The 21,603-nt window shown below is 39.6% G+C and overlaps 2 protein-coding genes across 5 annotated transcripts in view; both read right to left on the minus strand.

Moving 5' to 3' along the window:
* Window positions 1-442, minus strand: part of limk1a (LIM domain kinase 1a) — a 75,126-nt gene extending 74,684 nt beyond the window's left edge. The window contains exon 1 of the mRNA XM_084419800.1: window positions 220-442. Within this exon, the coding sequence (XP_084275926.1) occupies window positions 220-277 (58 nt within the window). The 5' untranslated portion in view covers window positions 278-442. The remainder of the gene's footprint in view (window positions 1-219) is intronic.
* Window positions 443-1,906: 1,464 nt separating this feature from the next.
* Window positions 1,907-21,603, minus strand: part of elna (elastin a) — a 79,909-nt gene continuing 60,212 nt past the window's right edge. For 2 of the 4 annotated variants that reach the window (XM_084418125.1, XM_084418124.1), the window contains exons 38-56: window positions 21,299-21,361; window positions 20,243-20,275; window positions 18,924-19,019; window positions 18,688-18,720; window positions 18,291-18,362; window positions 18,164-18,196; window positions 17,914-18,024; window positions 17,784-17,825; window positions 14,573-14,614; window positions 13,158-13,187; window positions 12,094-12,123; window positions 11,927-11,998; window positions 10,893-10,946; window positions 8,999-9,070; window positions 7,739-7,774; window positions 6,992-7,030; window positions 5,386-5,418; window positions 4,789-4,845; window positions 1,907-3,898 (exon numbers count right to left, since the gene is read on the minus strand). In XM_084418125.1, the coding sequence (XP_084274251.1) occupies window positions 3,852-3,898; window positions 4,789-4,845; window positions 5,386-5,418; window positions 6,992-7,030; window positions 7,739-7,774; window positions 8,999-9,070; window positions 10,893-10,946; window positions 11,927-11,998; window positions 12,094-12,123; window positions 13,158-13,187; window positions 14,573-14,614; window positions 17,784-17,825; window positions 17,914-18,024; window positions 18,164-18,196; window positions 18,291-18,362; window positions 18,688-18,720; window positions 18,924-19,019; window positions 20,243-20,275; window positions 21,299-21,361 (995 nt within the window). In that variant the 3' untranslated portion in view covers window positions 1,907-3,851. The remainder of the gene's footprint in view (window positions 3,899-4,788; window positions 4,846-5,385; window positions 5,419-6,991; window positions 7,031-7,738; window positions 7,775-8,998; window positions 9,071-10,892; window positions 10,947-11,926; window positions 11,999-12,093; window positions 12,124-13,157; window positions 13,188-14,572; window positions 14,615-17,783; window positions 17,826-17,913; window positions 18,025-18,163; window positions 18,197-18,290; window positions 18,363-18,687; window positions 18,721-18,923; window positions 19,020-20,242; window positions 20,276-21,298; window positions 21,362-21,603) is intronic. The other 2 variants (XM_084418126.1, XM_084418127.1) reach the window with 2 other exon arrangements.

Raw genomic sequence — 21,603 nt, forward strand, 5'->3', positions numbered from 1 at the left:
GTGTGTGAGTGTATTTCTCAATAGTTAATTGTGGCGCGCGCACACACACACACACACACACACGTTAAAGCGGACAGTTAAGTGTTGTATTGAGTGAAATGAAGAAGCTGGTTGTTGTGCGCGTGCAGGTAGAGGCAGCATCAGCACCCGCGCGCACGAGCTCTGCTGAAGAAGAAGATGCGCACTCTTTATTATCATGACTCAGACAGACACACTAACCTTCCTCCTCTCCCATGCGTTCGTCCTTCCAGGTGCAACAGAGCAGCATCAACCTCATTCAAGCCTCGGACCGCAACAGAAACTCCCTCTGCGATCAGACTCACTGGAGAAATGCGGCCAGCTGCTGCCAGGCTGCCGCCAGTCTAACTAACACACTACGGGAAAGGCTCGCGCCTCATGAATATTACAGACGCACGCGGTACGCTACTGATTAGCTGGAAGCGTGAGTCCGCTGGCGCGTTGCGGGATGTTGACGACGAGCCTGGGAGGAACTTCACACACACACACACACACACACACACACAGAACACAGCCTTCGCCGTAGTAGGATACCGGGAGAACGGGCCAACTGAACACTATCCCTGGAAAATAATAGGAGTTGTCTGCGCATGCGCGTTCACAATCGCCCTGGAATGAGGTCATAGTCATATTATTTTGGATACTTGGATACTTTGTGACGCTGATTAAAATAAAAGGAGTTACACTTTGATAAAAGAACTTAAAATCATTTCAAGGACAATAATGACCATGGCTATTTTGTTTTATTTATACATGTAGCCTATATAATAGGCTATATTAAAAATGATTATTTTGTTTAGGTTACACTTTCTTTTACAGTGTCTCTGTTACACATCTTACATGCATAATAGTAAATTATGCTTAATTACAAGCAACTGACCCTAATACTAATTATATAGTAAGTACTTGTTGTCAATTAATATTACCCAGGCCAGTACTTATTTGTAAAATTACACTGTAACAATGGCACTTTAAAATAGTGTAACCAATTTTTATTTTATAAAATGTCATATTATAACAAGACAGCCTAGGTTCATACACTTCATAGAAAGAACACAGCAACTGTTTATGTCATCAAAACTATATATATATTTTTTTAATTTAATGTAAAGTCATTAAACTGACTTAAAGTCCTCCTGTAGTCAATAATTGTATCCCTTAACTCATCACCAAAATGACATAGGCTATTTAAGCCTATGTCATTTTCCTTGAATAAAATTTCTTCGTGCCTTAAAATAGCTTGAATGTAACTCGACACCCTTGCCTCATTCAGTGGTTCTATGGATATGCAAATGAGCCCCGCCTCCACTCACTCACAGTAGCTCAGAGATCCACTCATGATCTGATTGGTCACAGTTAGTTTGTGACGTCAGAAACACCAGTGATTTCAAAGCGTGTTTTTGAGACTGTCTTTGGTTCACTGCAGTTTTAAGGAGAAAATACTCAGCAATGGTGTCGACTTACACATGGTTTGTCCTAAAGCATATTAAAAACACCACATAGACATTTAAAAAACATTAAAAATTGGATTTTCACTACAGGGGGACTTTATAAAATGGACACTTTAAGCTCTGGATTATGATTGGCTGAGTCGCATTCGACACTGTTGTAAAATACTCTATAAACACACACCTGTGACCTCATTTCATCAGTATTACTGTTGCTGTGTTTATTTTATGGAAGCCTGCAGGTAAATGTTGTAGCGGTTTAATATAAAAGTAATAATCCCGTGAAGCTGTGGTCTGAGAACAGCTGAGGGGGTTTTAGGCACGATGCGACATAGTTGTCCTAAAAGCACTGTAAGCCAAGGCTTCTTGGGGCTCATTGCTTAAGTATGCTTCGGAAAAAAGTATTTATATTTGACACATTCATGCATACCAAGAGACGCTTGTTTTTTTTATTTAAAATATTTTATTTAATTTTTCACTAGAGCAGGTAAAATGCCGGGATTTCCGGGAACTAGTCAGAATATAGGTTGTGGAAAAAGTGCAATAGCCCCGCCCCTTTATTTAAATAAGATGGAAATCCTACGGCACAATAGAGAAGACCTGGTAGGGCTCACAGGCAGGTCAAATACAGCACCAGGTATATTAATACATGATAAAGTGTCTCTCCAGATGGATCGAAAAACAGTATCAACCAAATATAGCAAAAATTGACACATTATATGTTTGATAGTACATTGGCTAGTGAGGCTTTTGGGACGGACACGCACACACACACACACTTTGGGGGGATTTACGTACATAACCTACACACACACACAGTCACTCACATCTTAAAATATCACACACAGTTTTGCAAGTTCCATAGTGACTACAATGCACAAGCTATTTAAAGCAAATTAAAAAAAAAAAAAAAATGATTGTCATATGATGTGTACAAACTTGATAATTGGTCAACATGTCAAGTTCAAATGGTGCAAAACAAACAACATAAGGCAAAGTAACCTGTTTATAATGATCCAACCTACTGTAAGCATATGATTTATGTATATTTTATATGTATATAATAAACTAATTCTATGTGAATACACAATGATTAAAGAAACACATTCTTGGTCAAATGATGGAAGCACCTGTAGTCCCCGGGTCCAGGGAAAAACATAAGCACATCTTTTAATCTTCCAGGTTTAAACATACATAATGTACATAATGATTACTATTTTACACGTTTACTTTCAATTTGTTCCCTTCACCAGACAGATACTAAAATAGATTCCCACAAGGTGATTGATCTTAGACACAAGCCGTGGTTCACTTCTGCTCTTCATACTTCACACACTGTGCAGGACTGAGTGTTGCGATGGAGCCGCACGCTTGTCGCTGTCAGGGGTCTGTTAGTTGACGTGCGTTCAGACATCCACAAAGCTCTCTTAGCATAATGTATTTAAATGCGTTCGCACGCATTTTATGGCCTACTTCTAAAAACACATGGGTGGAGTGTCTCAAATCAAAAGACACTCACTCATGCTTCATGAAAGCCTAAATCATCTAGAGGGGTGAATCTCACAAAACATGTCAAGAACATGTTTACAGTAATGAGAATATAACATAACCATTGAGCATAAGAATTAATAATGATTCAAAAATAATAACCCCTCAAAAGTAAAACGCATTACTATAAAAAGATTTTGGTAAAAAAAAAAAAAAAAAGCTTAAATATGCTCCTAAAAAATCTTTATGCAAAATATAACTTCTTTTTTGGAGGGGATTTACCCATAAAGGACTGTAATTGGAAGGCTCATCTGCACAGAAAGCTGGTGAAGGGTCAAAAATAACAAGCAAACTGCTAAGCTGAAGCACGGCCAGATGTGAAGTATTTCAGTTTAATCAGCAGTATGACAGGACTCCTGGAGCTCAATGCTTTCACGACAGGGACGCTAAAACATCTTGTGCGGGCAAGATACTAGTACGTACGTTGGCAAGAAATGCCCTTATTTTAAGAGTCTAGAGAGCTAGATCGTGACTGTAACTGCACAAAAGAGCTTCCGGTGGTGTCGGAGCTCCAAAACGAAGAGGTCGGCGCTTAAAACGTTTACAGTTACACAACACAAAAGCATTGGCGGCTAATGAACCCGGTTACATATGCAACCCTACAACCGGAAACAGTAACATGATGGAATGTGCCATAAACAATCAGGACTGGAATTATTGCCACAAAACGCTAGACGCTTTATGGATCTGGATTTGGATTTGTTACAAATATTTACTATCAAAACAAAACATAACACTTGTGCATGATGGGATTGTTTGTTTGAGTATCAAAAGTACATTCTAGAGCATGCAGTAGCACCATGTTTCTTGAGGTCACTTCACATCTCAAGAGATCGTTTACTTTCTTCTCCTCCCGCAGTATTTTCCTTGGCAGCCCGCTCCACCTGTAGAACAACACCACACGTGAGACAAAACCTCGGCGTACGTCAAATACCGCAAATGACTTCATTTGGGTTCCGAAGATGTGACACGAGGATTTCTAACCCTTGAAACTTGAAACGACAAGATGCTTTGTGGCTGAAACAAGATTTGGTAACACTTTAAAATACGGTTCCATTTGTGGATTTCCAAGATCTACCAATCAACAGCTGTATTTGTATTAACATTAACAAAGATTAATGTAACAAATGTATTTCTCATTGTACCTTTGACATGATTTCCTCTGTGTTTTGTGTTTACAGACTTTTATTTTGAAGTATATTTTCTGTTCCTATTGTCCTGTTGTTTAGTTCCAGTTTTTCTTTCATAGTGATTGATTACTCACACCTGTTTCTTGTTAGTCTCTTGTAACACCTGTTTTTCAGTTTTCCTTCCTTTTTACGCCGGTTGTTGCTGTGAAGCTGTTGCGTTTATGTTCTTATCTTTGGATTGTCATCTTCCATACTTGTTTGGATTAGATCCTGGCCTCGCCTAACCGTATCAACCGTATTGTAATGTGTTACCAAAATTTTGAATGGGACTTTTTATCCATCAGAAATCTGGATATCTCAACTCTGAATGGAGTCAGAACTGAATGTGAGTTTGGAATGATCCCCGTCCAGCATCTCGACTTCTTTATGACGTCGACCGATGTGGCTCTGTTTTATAAACTCGCGTATATGTTCGCTGAATCATGTAAAGAAGTAGGCCAGTGTTTGGTGTGATTTAGGATCAGAACGTTTAGTTGAGGACATGAGAAATGAGAGCAGTGATTATGAGAAATCAGTGATTATGTGGCAGCAGGGATTAAATCTGTCTCATCAGCAGACTGCAGACTCGGATCATTCTGGCGTACCTCGATAACCTCCTCCCAGGAATCCCGTCAGTCCACCTCCGTATTTGGCTGCTTTGGCTGTGGAAAAAAAGTACAAGGTCATTTCATGCTGTGGTACCCCCACAAACTATAGCATCAAGACTGTAATTTAGCGGTAACGTTACAAATTATCAAAAGCTCCTTTTCGCACATGATCTCTAAACTCCAATTTAATTATAATAACAAAAAAGCCCATATTTGTCATTTTCTTGTAAAATACACTGACATCAAAGCTAGCGTGATAAGCTTTCGTATGAGTTCAGAAGGGTTGGAACTTGTTTTACTTTCAATGTATGGGAATTGACAGCTTGAAGATTCTACTGTATTGTATTTATATAGTTTAGAACAGGGTGTCCAGTCCTGCTCCTGGAGGACCACTGTCCTGCAGAGTTCAGCTTCAACCCAATTAAACACACCTGAACCTGCTAATCAAGGTCTTACTAGAAACTGCAGGCAGGTGTGTTGAGGCAAGCCGGAGCTGGACTCTGCAGGAGCAAGAGTGGAAGCCCCTGGTTTTGAGGTAAGGTCCAATAACTAGAGCTCATACAACTGCAACCTCTGGTTTGGAAGAGCTTGTACCTTGTTGTGGTGACAGTCCTGTTCCATATCCTCCTGAAACACAAGAAATCATTACATTATTATGAGCCATTCAAACCCCATGAGGGATTGAGTGTCATTGTCTCTAAATGAAGAATAACGGTGAGTCAGCCAGAAGAAGAGTGTCAGGATTACTGTTTGTTCCAGCTGGAGATTTATGACCAGCTGTGACCAAGAACATCTGGATGGAAATAATAATAACCCCACCGAGCATCTCCACGTTGTGATTATATAATGACTAACACGTAACAGCGTGTCGTATATGACAGCAGCTTAAGCGTGAGAATTAGCAGGCCCTGACACTGACATTATGGTCAAAATGCAAATATGCTTTGCATGATATTTGCACTTCAACCCACACTTTTCATAGCAAGCAGATTTCAGTGGGTCAATGTCTACATGCCCTTCCGTAATGAACAATGGCTCTTTTTAGCTTATTATCTGTCAGGATGTATTGTTTCAGGTTGCACTTTATTTTACAGTACTTGCACTTACCCAAGAAAGTACTGGGTAATATAAGGTAACTACATGGGTTGGGTTAAGGGCTAGTAAAGTTATTACCCACTTATTGTAATTACTAAGTACATAGTATGTACATGGGGAACAGGACTGTAAAATAAAGTGCTACCTTGTTTAATTTATGGTATCAAGTATCAGGTACCAACAAGCATACTTATAAGTACTGGGATGTAAATATATACTTAAAAATGTCTACGTGTTAAAATATTACAGCAAGCGTTTGTTTCTTCTCACAGAACGAACGTCACTTTTCTTCATCATTTTTGTTCCGTGTGTTTGAATCATCTTCTGTTTTAATAGATGTATTAAGTAAGCTGTCCTCAAGTTCACTCAGGTGTCCTAACACACTTTGACTACTGCATGATCAACTAACGTTTGGTGGGAACTGCATCTTATCACGTTTTCTTTGCTTGAAACCAGGTTAAATTATACATATTGCTCAATAACAGTTGTTTTGCTTTCTTTATATATTATTTGTCATGTTAGTAAGTCTAAAATAATGAAAACCCAACATGAGAGGAAAAATCTAGACCCTTCTAAACTGTGTTTACCTTGTAATCAGTAGAAACCAATTCTAAATATATGGTATTTTTCTAGACTTCCGAATTGAAGGATCATAGAATTCCTGGTCTATGAGAAACTAGAGTAAATGTCCGGACTTTCTTTCTGTTTGTGTGCAATGTAGTGTATCCACAGGCCCATTCCTGTTTCAGAACAGCAGTGAATGTTCCCTATTATTACCGAAATAATTCTGAGTGTTAAAATGATTATGGTTATCATGAACAGAGATGTAATTGTAGTTTATAATAAAGCTCATTCAAGGACCGAACCACTGTAGGTTCTGCTCCTGTCCTGCCTGTCTCTGATCTGTGACACAGGCACTGATCCTCTGTTAAATACAGCACACTATTTAGTCGAATGGAGCTAAAGACGGCCGAGTACTTTATTAAATGTGCACATCCATCTAGAAGGCCCTCTAAATGAGAGATGTACTCAATAACAGAGGGGTTGAACTCCATATGGAGATGCAGTATGAATTTAGCCAGGGATTATTTCTATAAAAAGCTACCTGGATATGCTTGTGGATATCCTCCTGGAACTGCACCACCTGTAGGAAGGAAAGATTCAAAGATTTTGTTGTGCAACTCAGTGTATCTAAGACACAGTATTTCTCAAAAGGGTGGGATAAATATAAATTGAGATTATAATTTGTCATCTTGTATAAAGACTTTAGTATCTTGGTAAATGTAAACAAAGATTGAGATTGTTGAGATCTCTTCTGAAAGTGTGAGAGTATTTTGGTCTTTTTCTCAGGAGAAACATCAGAGAAGTTATGTTGCGACTCTTCTCTACAGCAAGTATTCTGACAGATGGCTTTTGCCGGGTTTGCTCGATGCAGTGTCTTTGCATAATCAGAGAAGCAAATTTGGGAATCTGTTCTGAAAGGATGGTGCTAGAAGGAACACAGTGACACCAAATCACACGAGGGCTCACAGGATTAATGCAGACAAATCCCAGCCTCTCTGCAGTTTGTGTGTGCGTGTGTACGAAAGAGAGAGTCAAAACAGAAGAGTGTGTGTGTGTGTGTGTGTGTGTACAGTATATGTGTAATGAGGAGGACGGGAGGATTCTGATGTCAAAAGAGAACTGACATTTCATAAGACCAGCTGGTACTGGAAAATCCTTGCTGGTATTGTTAACAGAATAGCATATAATTGGCAGTGTGGTGCGTACAGGTCCACTTCAAGTTTTTTGTTGATTGAAAATATAACTATTCTCCTCAATCATTCTTTGTAGCATTAATGCTGGGCCTTACCTGGATGTGCATATCCTGTACCCAAAGAGCCGTAGCCTGTTGATAGAATAAGATGGTAAATATACTCAACACAATTTTAGAGACGGAAAACAGTGAACATTCAGTATTTGTTATTTGCACTTCCTTATATCCACTACAATTCCCCAGTGGAGAAAATGTGCAGTTAATTAATAAATCTATAGCCATGGGGATAGGGTTGCCAACTTCAGAAAAGGAAAATGCGGGACAATCGTGGTTATTTATAGGAAAATGAGGGACACTCAAAATATTTGTACTGTATCACACAGTGTACGTCATTTCAGTGTCTGCAGTTAAGTTTGTGTTTAAAAGGTTATCAGACATAAACACATTTGTATTGCTTAACCTATTTATGTATTTAATTCTAAAAATAATTTTAATGTCATACATGAAAAAAGTCACATTACAAACAAACCATAGTTCAAAATAACAGCATTTGTCTAAAATAGAAAGCTTTTTTAACATTATACACTAGGCTTACAGTTCAAAGGTTTGGGGTTAGTAAGATTATTTTTTGGAAAAAAAAATAAAGAAAGTAATTGCCTACTTTTATTCAGCAAGGATGCATTACATTAATCAAAAGTGACAGTTAAGATAATGTTACAAAAGCTTTCTATGTACTTTCTAAAAGCTTTAAAACATTAATAATAATCAGAAATGTTTTTTGAGCATATTATTCCCTCAGGTAGATTACATGTTTTCTTGCGTGGCTGGATGTTAGACTCATGAACAATAATCACGTTGTTTGCATTCGCCAAAATTGATTAGCCGAAATCAAAACGTGGACAGTGAAAGGAAATTACCGTTAGCGCGAGACGAGTCCGGCTTGAAGCGGAAGCGACCAGACGGCAGAGGATGTTCGCAAATCAAACAATGATTTACAGTGATTTACAGAAACAAGTGATTAAAAAAAGCTGTGATTGGATGATGACAGGTGTCGGTGATCATTCTCAAGTGTCGTGGTCAGCACTGCTGCTGTTGCTGTTGTATCAGTCAGTGGTTTATCAGCTTGTCAAAAAACGGGACACGGGAGGTCACGCATGGGACAAATAAATTAGGCCCAAAATACGGGACGTCCCGCCTAATTCGGGACAGTTGGCAACCTTACATGGGGAATACATTTGTTCTTGGGGAAAATCTCTGAAAATGAACTTGGCAATGCTTTTGAAATACAGTGTGGCATTATGGTGTGGAGCCATGTTGTGGAACGTGGATATGTTTGAGTATAGTTGATTGTTCTACCTGGTTTAGGTGGTTTAGCTCCAGTTCCAACACCACCAGCTCCCAATCCAACACCTGCTGGATACCCTCCACCTGCAACAAGATGATCTCAATGTCTTCAACAACAGTCCAATAACACAAGGAAAGCTATTTCAAGTGAGCGTTCACTATTTTGAGAGAAACTGGCATTGGCCGTGTTTGTCACATAACAAAATCAAGGCTGTACGTGTGGAGGACATCACAACTGAAGTCATTTCCTACATTATTTCTGTCTGGTGTTCAGATTACTAGGAAACAAACATACCATTGGTTTGCTACCAAAGCAACTGTGGTACTGTGTGGTTTGCTGAATCTTAATGTAAAATGTCACATTTGCAATATAAAATAATTATGCTGAAATTCTTTTCATCTTGACAAAAAAAATTCGATACTCTGCATCACAGGAGATTCACTCTTCTGCTTTGAGTCCTGCCTGACAAGTAGATCCTTTGTGGTATCTTGAAGGGAAGTCTAAATTACATTGACTATCCATTGGGATTGGGGTGCTTCAGGGTTTGATGCTTGGCCCCCTCCTATTCCTGATATACACAACATCCCAGAGACCTATTTTCGCCTACAGCGATGACATGCAGCTCATCTTATCGTCCCGGTTTGAAAATCCTAGTGTGGCTGCACAGATCTAGGCTTACCTAGTAGACATTTCAGCCTGGATGAAAGAACACCATCTAGCAAAGACAGCTCCTTGTCTTCCAAGCCTGCCCATCACTTTAACACTACATGAATGAATGTTGTCTCTCTAATGCTCCTTCAGTAATTGATTCAGGATATGGTGACATACTCTTCACCCTTGACACCTTTGTGTAAGACATCATGTCCAACCCACATAGCAACATTATGACGCCCCAGATCCGGCCCACATCTGGTACATGTGGAACGATGATCTGGCCCACATGCAGCGTGGAATGACGGCCCTTGGGTGGGCCACTCCTGTTTGCCAGAAACTTTGTAAACACAGACTGTCATAGCAGTCAAAAAAAGACTAAAGTTATAATAAGAGCTAAGAGCCCAACTAAAGTAAACACTAATCACTGGTATGGTGACTTTGAATGAAACACACGAGAGTTAAACCCTGTTAATTCTTAATAACTTCTGTAGACGTTCAACAGAAATAAAGTCAGTCTGGTTAGTAAGTGAAGCTGGTAATGCTGTTTGTGGAGTTGTTTAATCCTCCTCTGCTGAGATCTTCACAGATTTATGTCTTCTTTTCTCTTCAGTTGATTTCATCTAAGGCTGTGGCTGGAAGTCAGTTGACGTTCTTGTGTTTCTGCTTGTCTTTCCTTCAGTGATTCTGCTTGTTAACAGACTTATTAAGGCTGAGATGACTCCATATTTAATATACACAGGTTTTGTGACTCAGATAAGGTCCAGGTCTGGTTTATTTCTTTGCTCTTGGCTGACATGTGGCATTGCTATGGCCTGCTTGTGGCCCAGATCTGGCAAACAGGAGTGAGCCGCCCAAGGGCCGTCATTCCACGCTGCATGTGGGCCAGATCATCTTTCCACATGTGCCAGATGTGGGCCGGATCTGTGGCGTCATAATGTTGTTATGTGGGAAGGCACTGATGCTTAGATCTGTTTCCTACCATCACTAACTAACTGCACATCTTCTGTACAGAAGTCTACGGAGGGACATACCATCAACAACAACAAAAAAAACTCATACCCTTCCAAAACCATTGGACTCACAGCTGTTAATGCGTTTGGCATACATTTTTTATCCAAAGTGACTTACACTGCATTGAAAACATGCATTTTATAAGTTCACATATTCCCTGGGAACCCATGACCTTAGTATTGTCAGCGCCATGCAACAGTGATCAGGTATCAAGTAATGTGGATTTGCATGACAGCTCACCTGCTCCAGGTATGAGTCCAGGAACACCTCCTGCCCCGCCTGCTCCTCCAACACCTGGACCAAACACACACACACACACACACACACCCCGTGTCAAGTAGGAGTCGGCATAATGGCATACTGTGAGATCAATTTACATTTATGCATTTGGCAGACGCTTTTATCCAAAGCGACTTACAGTGCATTTCAAGGTACACATTTACATTCTTATCAGTTCTTGCTTTCCCTGGGAATCAAACCCATGACCTTGGCGTTGCAAGCGCAAACATTCTGCTGTTTGAGCTACAGGAAAGCAAAGATTCAGATTGGAGACCTCTTCTATACTTGCATGGACATAATTTTCCAAATAAGGTTGAGGTCACGATATTATTCCAAAATATAATATATTTACATGTGCAGCAGATATTCCTCTACATATGGCGATTAGCATTCTCGGATTAAATTAATACATGCACACGTTTACATTCACAATGATGAATCCAGCTTTTAATGTTGTTTATGTGTCTATGTGGTGTTTTTAATGTGCTTTTAGACAAACCATGTGTAAGTTCATAAGTCGACACCATTGCTGAGTATTTTCTCCTTAAAACTGCAGTGAACCAAAGACAGTCTCAAAAACACGCTTTGAAATCGCTGGTGTTTCTGACGTCACAAACTACCTTGTAACCAATCAGATCAACGTGTGATCGTCAACCAGTGGATCTCTGAGCTGAGTGAGTGAGTGAGTGGAGGCGGGGCTCATCTGCATATTCATAGAACTGCGTATACTAAATGAGGGAAGGGTGTCGAGCTTAAATGCATATTAACGCTTAAATATGTAATTTTGGTGATCAAAGATGAGTTTTAAGGGATAAAATGATTGACCACAGTTTAAGGTGTTAACATTAACCAAGAATTTCAATTAACATAGGCATATGCTGCTTATGGCAGTCAGGTAAACATATTGACCACATAATTCCAGTGGTGGAGTATCTTTGTGCATGTAAACTTGGTTAGTAATCAGCAGCAAAGGTACTTAGAAACTTCAATCTTACCAGGGGCTTTCAGAGGTTTGGCTCCAGGTAACACACCAGTTCCGATTCCAGAAGCTCCGGTGCCAAATGGGCCTTAAACAGCAGGAGGAAGAAACATTCAGCATGACTTTGACTTTGGTAAGTCTTTAATTAGTTTTTGTCCTTAATGATGGACTAATAATATTTACCATAGCCATAGGGGTAAACCCCACCAGGACCTGTAAACACAAAAGTGTACTTTACACTGAAGTCAAATATAGTGTCCTGTGACATAGCCTTTAAGGGTATTGGTGATATTTCAGCATATGTACACAAAGGTTCACAACTTTATTTGTTTGTCGTTTGTGTGTAAACTGTATATGGGATGCAAATTGTGTCCCACACTTTTTTCCATTCCCCTTTTCATCTGACAAAACTTTCCCTTCCTGGGTTTTACTTAGAGGGAGATTGAATATGTTTCTTTTTTGCAACAGGTGTTGCTACAGTAAGACTATGTTTGCTGAGTTTCTACATCAGGACTTTTTTTACCCTTACACCAAAAGTATTGTGGGAGACTATACGTAATATCAGATGGCAATATCATGGTACTGTACTAGACTATAGTACAGAGGAATTACCATGGTGCGTGTCCAAAAAAAAAAAAAAAATTCCCTTCACAATTGTTTAGTCTTGGGTTGGGCATTAACTGTTTGATCTCTCAGGGTTAAAAACCTCAGCCTCATCACACTCATCAGGGGTTTCTTTCTTCTTGAAATCACACTGATATTATGAGGACAGTGATATTTCAGGTCACAAGTGATTTTACACTGCCCTCTAGTGATACATCCAAGAAATGCACGTTATAAAAAAATAATACATGCATTTGTCAGGACTCTCTGATCTCTTCTTTATTTTTGTTTTCATCCCGCTTGATAGCCACTCTCACCTGACATAATTGTCCTGTGGATTATGTTTTCTGAACATTTTGTATTGTCCTTGACTGTACACGACTATACAACTTTGGGCTGTGAATTTTGTCTTCAATTCCTGAATATTTTTCATTGGGTGATTCTAAGAAAACTTGGCAACCATCAAGATAAACATGGAGTGTCTGGGGTTTGATAGGGAATGATACATTATTTTAAAGGACGCCATCCCAACTGCTATCACTGCTCAGGGTGACTAATGTATCTGAAGCCCAGGACATATAATTCTAGGCAAGCCACACCTGCAGTGTCTAACGCTGTAGATTGAGGAAACTGCATGTACTCACCAACACCACCAGGCACTCTCTGCGCACCACCTGAGAAACACAACAGACCATGATTAGAAGCTTATACAGTCAGATGAGTCCAGACAGAAACACAAGCAACATTATAACAATTAATATCATTCTCAGGAAACAGTGCATTTTGAATGGCCATGACTGAATGATATCATTTACAGGAAAAATAACATTGCAGATGCTAAAGTTTTAATAGACGTAAGCCCATTCATAACCACAAAATTGTATTGGGTTTAAAATTGAAACAAAACAAATTCCTGAGAAAATACAGTCTTTGTCCCTGCACTTTTTGTTCAAGACAGTTATGCTACAATATTTCAAATTATGTCTTTTTAAAAAAATATATATATATTTTTAAGTTTCTCTTACAGTCTTCGTCAGAATTTCATTCAGATTTGATCAGAAAGAAAGAAACAAAAGTTGTTTTTATCACAAAGCACAAGAATGTAAATATAAAGGTGTGGTGCAAATATAGTTGTCAGCTCAGGCCATTATTAACCACTTCCACACTGACTTTTAACCAACACTATTTTAGTAGTAACAGGGTTGGTACAAAAAGTGTTTTAAAAGAGAAATGTCACAGGTTATTATTATCTGCCATTACTATTGTCAAATGGCACAGCATCCTGAGAATGACCCATCAAGAGTTGAACAAACAGATTCTGAACGAGTCTCAATATCAAACAAGTTTAATTTAGTGCACAGAAGACTTTGAACCAGGGTCCAAAATTAACATTTTGCCTCACCTGCCAATGGAGGGTGAATTGAGAAGAACGACTGCCCATAAAAATGTCTTAATGAAACTGCATGAAACTGCATTTTGCATTAAAATTGTCAGAATGACATTGGGATCATTCAGCTGATTTTTCCTTATATATTTGTGTCACTTGCAGTGTTATTCAAGATGATGCAGTCTCTATCTCAGATATGATTTTGTTTCACAAGTGTCAAAGAAAACTGATCCCAGAAAAATGCACAATGGTTATTTTCCCACTGGCGTCGCTCATGACAGATAGTTTTGTCTCCGATTTGAATTAGATTTAAACCATATATAATGTTGCAGTTCCTAATAAAGTCACTCTTCAACTGCAGAAGCCAATTTTTGCTCGCATTTGCTGCTTGATGAGAGTTAATTTTGGTCCCTGCTCGGAACTGATCGTGTTCTTTCTTAATACTTAGTGTGCATGTTGTGTTTTGAAGACACAAAACATCACTGGACCATATCCGGCTACAGGTACAGATTGTGAGTAACACATCTGAGAAAACGCAGACCTGCAAACTCAAGCGCAGATAGCAGCGAGGTTAGATGGAAGGCGAAAGAGAATTAAAGCCAGAGCTAAACGGTAATGGAGTTCCGCTACATTTAGACAAGACATTTGCACATGCAATACAGTAGATCTTACTGAGCTCAGGGGCCTTGCCAGTGGCTACAATAGCTGTCGGTCCTGCCAAGAAACAACATGTTCCACCTTCAACTCTTGCAGTTCAAAGACAGGCAGCATAGAGGTGACTAGCTTAGAGGCCGTAACAGGGTGCAGTTGTGGAGTAGATGAAGGAAACCAGCTATCAATTATTATGGTTATCGTTATTTGTAGGGCTCAGTTTGATAGATAGGGGGAAAAGGAAAATACCAGCAAGCTGACAGATGTTTATACAGATACATTAATAGTCACCATTGTTTGTGGAAATACTGTCTCACTATCTCTCCTCTTACAAAAATAACAGAAGTAACAAAACCTAGACAACATGTTATGGTGTTATATCTAGTCCAGGGGTTTTCAAAGTGTGGGGCGCGCCTCGCCTGGAGGGCACCACCCAGCAAACACAGAACGTTGGCACAACGTAGCCAACCTTCTAACAACGTTTTAACAACATGGCCAAAAGGTTGCTATAACTACGTTGTGTGGTGAAGTTGTTACAGCGTTGTCACAATGTTGACATTAAACCATCGGTCAGGGCCATTGCTTCAGGTTGTGCCAAGGGTGTCTTGACAACCACTGGACTACATAATGTACTCGTCACTGCCCTGAAGCGGGAAAATCAGCCTTTTAAATTCCAACCACCTGTTGTTGGGCACTTGGGCTCATTGTGTTCTCATTCATCATCGAGCAAGGATACGTGAGTATTGCGTTTAGCCTACCTCAGCTATCAAACACAATACAGCTTTAATTTCTAATGTGATTAATGTAGCATCGCTCGCACTGTTTAGTTGTTCGTTTGATTTTTCCGCTATTTAGTCTCATTCGTTTCTTTGCTCCTCTGGATTTGTGGATATGTTTCCCCGGTGACACCTGCTCGGCTACTGTCTGCCATACAGACCCGGTTTTGTTCATTAAATGTTCTGATCTGCCTTTGTTTCTCATGTTTTATTTATTATACTTAAAATAAATGTGTATTCGTTTATTTCTTTTTTTTTTTCTTTTTTCACAAACTTTTGGAAGTGCAATTTGATTATATGCAATTTTAATAAAGTTGAATTAACGAAACCTTCTGTCATTTTTACTCTTTAAAGTGTAGGCTACACTTGCAGGTGTTGATAGCCCCATTAAATAATATAGATAAACAATAAACGATAAAAAGTATATAATTATCTAACAAAATAGGCCTACACCATATAAAAATATTGCCAGAACGTCGTCTCTCAGTTGCTGAATGTCGCGCAACAACGTTGCTACAGCCCTGTCACGTCTTACAATTCTACATTGTTACAATGTTGCGAGCACGTATACAGCGACGTTGCCATAGCAGAAATGCAACGTGCCAGAGACGTTGCCACAACGTAAATGTGTTTGCTGGGCAGAGCATGCCAGGGGAGGCACGGAGAGTGGTAAAAAATGACAGCCTAATAATGAAAAGTAAAAATGTTATTATTCTGAAAATAAGGCCTCGTTTACACTGCAGGTCTTGATGCCCAATTTACCGTCCGTTTACACATTCTTTCAACTGTATCAGAATCATGTGTTTACACTTGCCATACTATCTGAAACATCGCGCATGCTTAAAGGGTTAAATTCTCTTGCACAGATGGACGAACGCGAAATATGTGATATGCGAAGTTCGCCAAACATCACCATGATTATGAGGCGAAAAGTGCCATCATCATTGCGCATATATATGCTTCAGTTATTGTGTGGTTGGTGTGCGAGAAAGATCAGGACTGGCGGGAGCATATTCGGTTTAAATATTGGCTTTAACGAGGAGCGGTCGGTCCGAAATTTTAGGATGAGCAAGCCAACCTTTGATATGTTCTGTCATCGTTTGTCCACATTCCTCTCCTACGACGACACGACGTTTCGTCGGGCCATCCGTCCCTTTGCAGAATCGCGTCGGGGTTTCTCTCGTCATTAAACCGCGGAGACGTAATGCCTCAGAAAATCCGATCTGCCTGTTTACATGACAGCTGCATTGGCACATATCTGATTTATATCTGATTTATTTCCACATATGAATTGGGTAAGTTTGGGTAAGCACCATTGGGTAAGTTGTGTCAAAAGGGAGGCCCACTGTCTTAGACTTTGGAAACCCCTGATCTACTCAACAATATTAATATATTGTTTCATAATGTTATTTCTAGAAGTGTGAATACATTGTAATAGTGATATATTTCAGTCCTAAATTCTCAAAAAGATGTCATTCTCCCAAAACGCAAACGCAAAACGTTTGTAGTCTTTTCCGCTGATCCGTGTAAATGGTTATCGGTTTGAAAATGGTGTAGTCTGTATAGAAAACTCAAAGGAAAAACTTCTCCGATTTAAGCATAATGTTGTCGTGTAAACATACCCTTAGAGGCACATATTGTCACGTAAAGGGGATGTTATTGAGAAATGTGTGTACTTTATTTCATTTAAGATTATGTCCATGAAATTAAAAAAAAATACATTTTTAAAGGACTACAATTCTGACCCCAAATCAATTACTATTATTTGTCTGTACAACAATTTGCAGAAAACCGCTGCACCATTACTTGAATGAGATACTACTTGATTTTTCCCCATTATTGTGGCATATTCAGAGCTAGCTGTGTCAGTACTTGGTTTTGTTGTGTTGCTTTTTCAGCCTCTAAAGGTCCTCATTGCGCCCTCATGTCCTGTTCCCACAACTTGTAGTTAGTGTTATTGTCTTTACCTGTGTCTCAGTCAGCTGTGTGTATTTTAGTGGCTCTTGCTGAATTCAGAACCGTGTACGACTCTTACCATACAAAGATATGGTAAAAGTAGTGTACTATAGGTTCTAAATTCAGCATCTGTCTCCTACAACGAAGAACAGTATGTGAGCGGAGTAGTATGTCTAAATGCATGTGCTTCACAATCTCCCCAGTAACTCACATTTTCAGACTCTCACGCTGTTCGAGTCTCGGCTCTGACAAGCTGCCTCTCAAATGTCTCTCTCCTCTATCTCTCTCTCTCTCTCACACACACAAACACAAAACTGACTGGTCAAATGCCAGTCTGACTGCCTCTTCCTGTCCTAGTCGGCAGTTCTTGGCCACAATAAAATACTTTATGCTATTATCTTCGACATTAGTGTACTATAATTTACACTGGCTGATTAATGACAACAGATGAAAAAATGTAACTGAGTGAGAGTACATAGAGGTCGCCATTTTGTACTTACCTGGTACATCAGTCCCTGAGGGGGTCTGGATTGGAAGCTTTGCTGTGGAATGAACTCATTTTTACTGCAACTCAAGAATGATATACTTTGTGCTTCATGGCATTTGTTTGAGTAAGCCTATTTTTCGTACCTGGTTTTCCACTTGGTGCAACGGGCACCCCAGTGCCACCCGGTACGACCAACACGTCACCACCAGGTGTTGCACCAGGAGCTGCTATATCAGTTCCAGTGATCCCAGCACCTATCACACATTGGGAAGAAACCAACAGGTGCAATATGTTATGTTCCATTTCCTTATTAAAGGGGCATGACAAAAGACAGGTGAACACAGGTTTAGATGAAGCAGTATGTGAAGCTATAATGTATATGAACTACCGTACCAGTTTTAGGAGGTTTGACTCCACTAGGATATCCTGCAAAAAATGTAATAAGTCTCAATGATTGATAACCTGCTGATTATTATCTCACATTGACAGTGACCTGTTCATGGGTCAGTTGAATCTTTACCTCCTGGTGTCAATCCTGTCCCAGGCAGTGGTGCTCCTGCACCAGGTACCGTTCCTGCACCTCCCACAACTCCTGCAGGCAAACCGTGTCACCATTCTAATCAGTGACAACTAGTTTGTACTAACATCTCTTTTTGTCTGTAGCCAACTTTTACTTTTAGTTAAATATCACTGAAAAATCATCTTTATGCTATTAACTTTTTTGACTTGATGTCCATAGGGAAGGGCTAGAAGAAAGAGCTTTAACTCGAGCTTAGAAATTATTTTAAACAAATTTCAAAAGTGGTATTTATTTGTTTTTGTGTAAACAGTTATTAAGCAAAACAAAACAAAAAAAATCACTAAGAATACCTTTAAAATGTATTAAGATAAAGGTACAAAATGTTAATGTCTCTCACCGTATTTTGGAGGTTTAACTCCTGCTGGGTACCCTGTAATGGCAAAAATTCAATTTATAGAACTTATCTTTTAGATCATGATTATATAATGCTTGCCTAATTATTCTGAGAAGTCAGTTTAATTTAAACCTTTAAAGACTTTTCAGAGTTTAAGCAAAAGTTAGCAGTAATCTTTAAGCAATAAATGTCTTGATTAAATGGTGCAGCTGTCAGTGAAAATAAAAATGAATGGAGACCTCCAGGTACACCGCCAGGTACTCCACCCGGAACACCACCAGGTACACCACCAGGTACACCACCAGGTACACCACCCGGAACACCACCCGGAACACCTACACATTCAATTTGTAATTAAAATCGTGATGAAACGGAAGTAGCTACAGATCTTTTCCTCCATATTGTGATGTATATCTGAGTGTAATGTATTATCAAAAGAGAATTTTTTTTTTTGCAGGATGGGAACTTGCTTTTTATACATCGTTGATTGGATGTGGGCATGGCACATAAAACTGAAGGACGATTAGCTTGAGCGAGTTTTAAGAGAACCAAATGTTTAGAAAAGTCCTGCATTCGTCACCAGAGAGACGTTTTCACTGGAAGATCCAGTTATGACATTGGTTTTCAATCCTGGTCCTGGGGACCCACAGCTCTGCACATATTGTCACATCTCTTATCTGACACACACAGTTCATATGCAGAGCAGTGGGTCCTCGGGGCCGGATTTGAGTTATTACATTTTTATTAAAAAGGTATTTTCAAAAAAATAAAACATAAGCCAACAAACCATTCACAATAATATCTATAGCATGTATTTAACAAACAGAGAATTTTCATTTCATGCTGACTTTATTAAACATTGATTTCAGTATCAAACACTAGCTAATTAAGGTGGATTACTAGAAACAACCAGCAGGTGAGTTGGAGCAGGGTTGGGACCAAATTCTGCGGGAAGCTAGCCCTCCAGGAACAGGATTGGGCACCCCTGGTCTAGAGATTATCTAATCCAGGGGTCTCCAAACTTGGTCCTTGAGGCAGTGGCCGTCGTGCAGAGTTTAGCTCCAACCCAAATTAAACACACCTGAACCAGCAAATCAGTGTCTTACTAGGCCCAGTAAGACACAGGCTGAATCCGAAATCACCCCCTAAACCCTCATTCATTACTCCCTAAGTTAGTCCCCTAATACCGTTCACTTGAAGGAGTAAATGAAAAGGAGTGAGCGAATTCGGACAGCCGTTGAGCGTACATCAGTTGTACACTCGTTACTGCAGTGCAATGTGGGATTGAATAAGTGCACTTAATAATGTCCACTGTGGTTTTGGACACCACTACAAATGCCTGTCCCCTCAAATAATGCCCTATTTGAGTATATGGGGGGCGATTTCAGATTCAGCCTGTGTCTTACTGGGCCTATAATAGACACTGATTTGCTGGTTCAGGTGTGTTTAATTGGTGTTGGAGCTAAACTTTGCAGTGGCCCCTCCAGGAACGAGTTTGGAGACCCCTGATCTAATGTGTTGAAATTCCTGTTTGTTTTTAAAAATTAAAACCATTTACCGTATTTAGGTGGTTTTGCTCCGGTTCCATATCCTGAGAAAATATTAAATCAATGAATTTCAAAATATTTCATTATTTTGTAGCATAATGACTTTACCTTTGTAGTATTTCTCAGATAAGGTTATAGTCATTAACCACCTAGTTTACCACACAAATTCAACTCGCCCTAGTATACCACACAAATGCAACTGTGGCTCTCCTCTTTTCTCTCCTGTCACAGAGGCTTCTAAATATCTCTTCTACCACCTGCCCCTTGACTGTATTCTCCCCATCTTCAACAATCATTTCTCATTTTCCTCTAGTAGAATATCCTGCTAGACAACAATTCTTTAGGCAGACATTCAAGGAAGACTGTATAGCTATTTATTACCCTTTGGTTGGTGGGAAATCATCCACTTCATTCTGCTGGACCTGTCTAAATCACATCAGTTAACTACAGGGTACCTCAGGGTTCGATGCTTGTCCCTCTCTACTTCTTCATATACACACCAGCACTGACACCTATCATCCAGGCAGATGGATTTTCCTTCCACTGTTATGCTGATGACATGCAGCTCTGTTCCTCGTCCTAGTATGATGATCACACAATGGCTGCATCTTAACTTGCTTAAGCCTGGATGCAACAAAACCACCTCCAACTCAGCCTAGTGAAGACTGAGCTCCTTGTCATTCTGGCCTGTCTAATTCAACACAGCATCATCATTGATCATTGACCCTTTCTGTCTGAACTCCTTGTCCAAACTCTTGTCATCTCTTGACTGACGAATGCTCTTTTAAGTGGCCTTACTGCTTGCTCAATAAATCCACTGTAAACAATACAGATTGCAGATTGTCACGTTTGGTTTTCAATGAACCCAAGAGTCAGACTGCATGTTACACCTCTTTTGTCTCACTCCAGAAGGTGTCAGTCTCTACTTACATCAAGTTTAAGGCTATGATTCTTAGCTACTAGTTTAGAACTCGACATGTATTGTGGCACATCATGTTGTTGTCTCACAGGGATGAAAGCTGTAGTGTACTTTATTGGTTGAATATTTGAAAATGTAATAATTTCACCTCCAATGGGATATCCAGTTCCTGTTCCAACTCCACCTAGGACTCCTCCAGCTCCGCCCAAACCTAATGATAGCACAAATGCCATTAGACTTAAGGAAGGTCATGCTGTCATGGCTGTAACAGTCTGTAACTGGCAAACTAAAAATTGAGGTATTGCAAAAATCAAACCAAAATTTTATAAACATTTCCAAATTTCAAGGCTCTGTAGCTGCTCTTTGGGTCTTGCTATCAACACATTTTCACTTGTAACTAGTTGTTCAGAAAAATAGTCAGCAGTTAGCAGTTTACTTAGACAAAGGTAGTGA

This window comes from Rutilus rutilus (assembly GCF_951802725.1).
Source record: "Rutilus rutilus genome assembly, chromosome: 9".
Lineage (NCBI taxonomy): Eukaryota > Metazoa > Chordata > Actinopteri > Cypriniformes > Leuciscidae > Rutilus > Rutilus rutilus.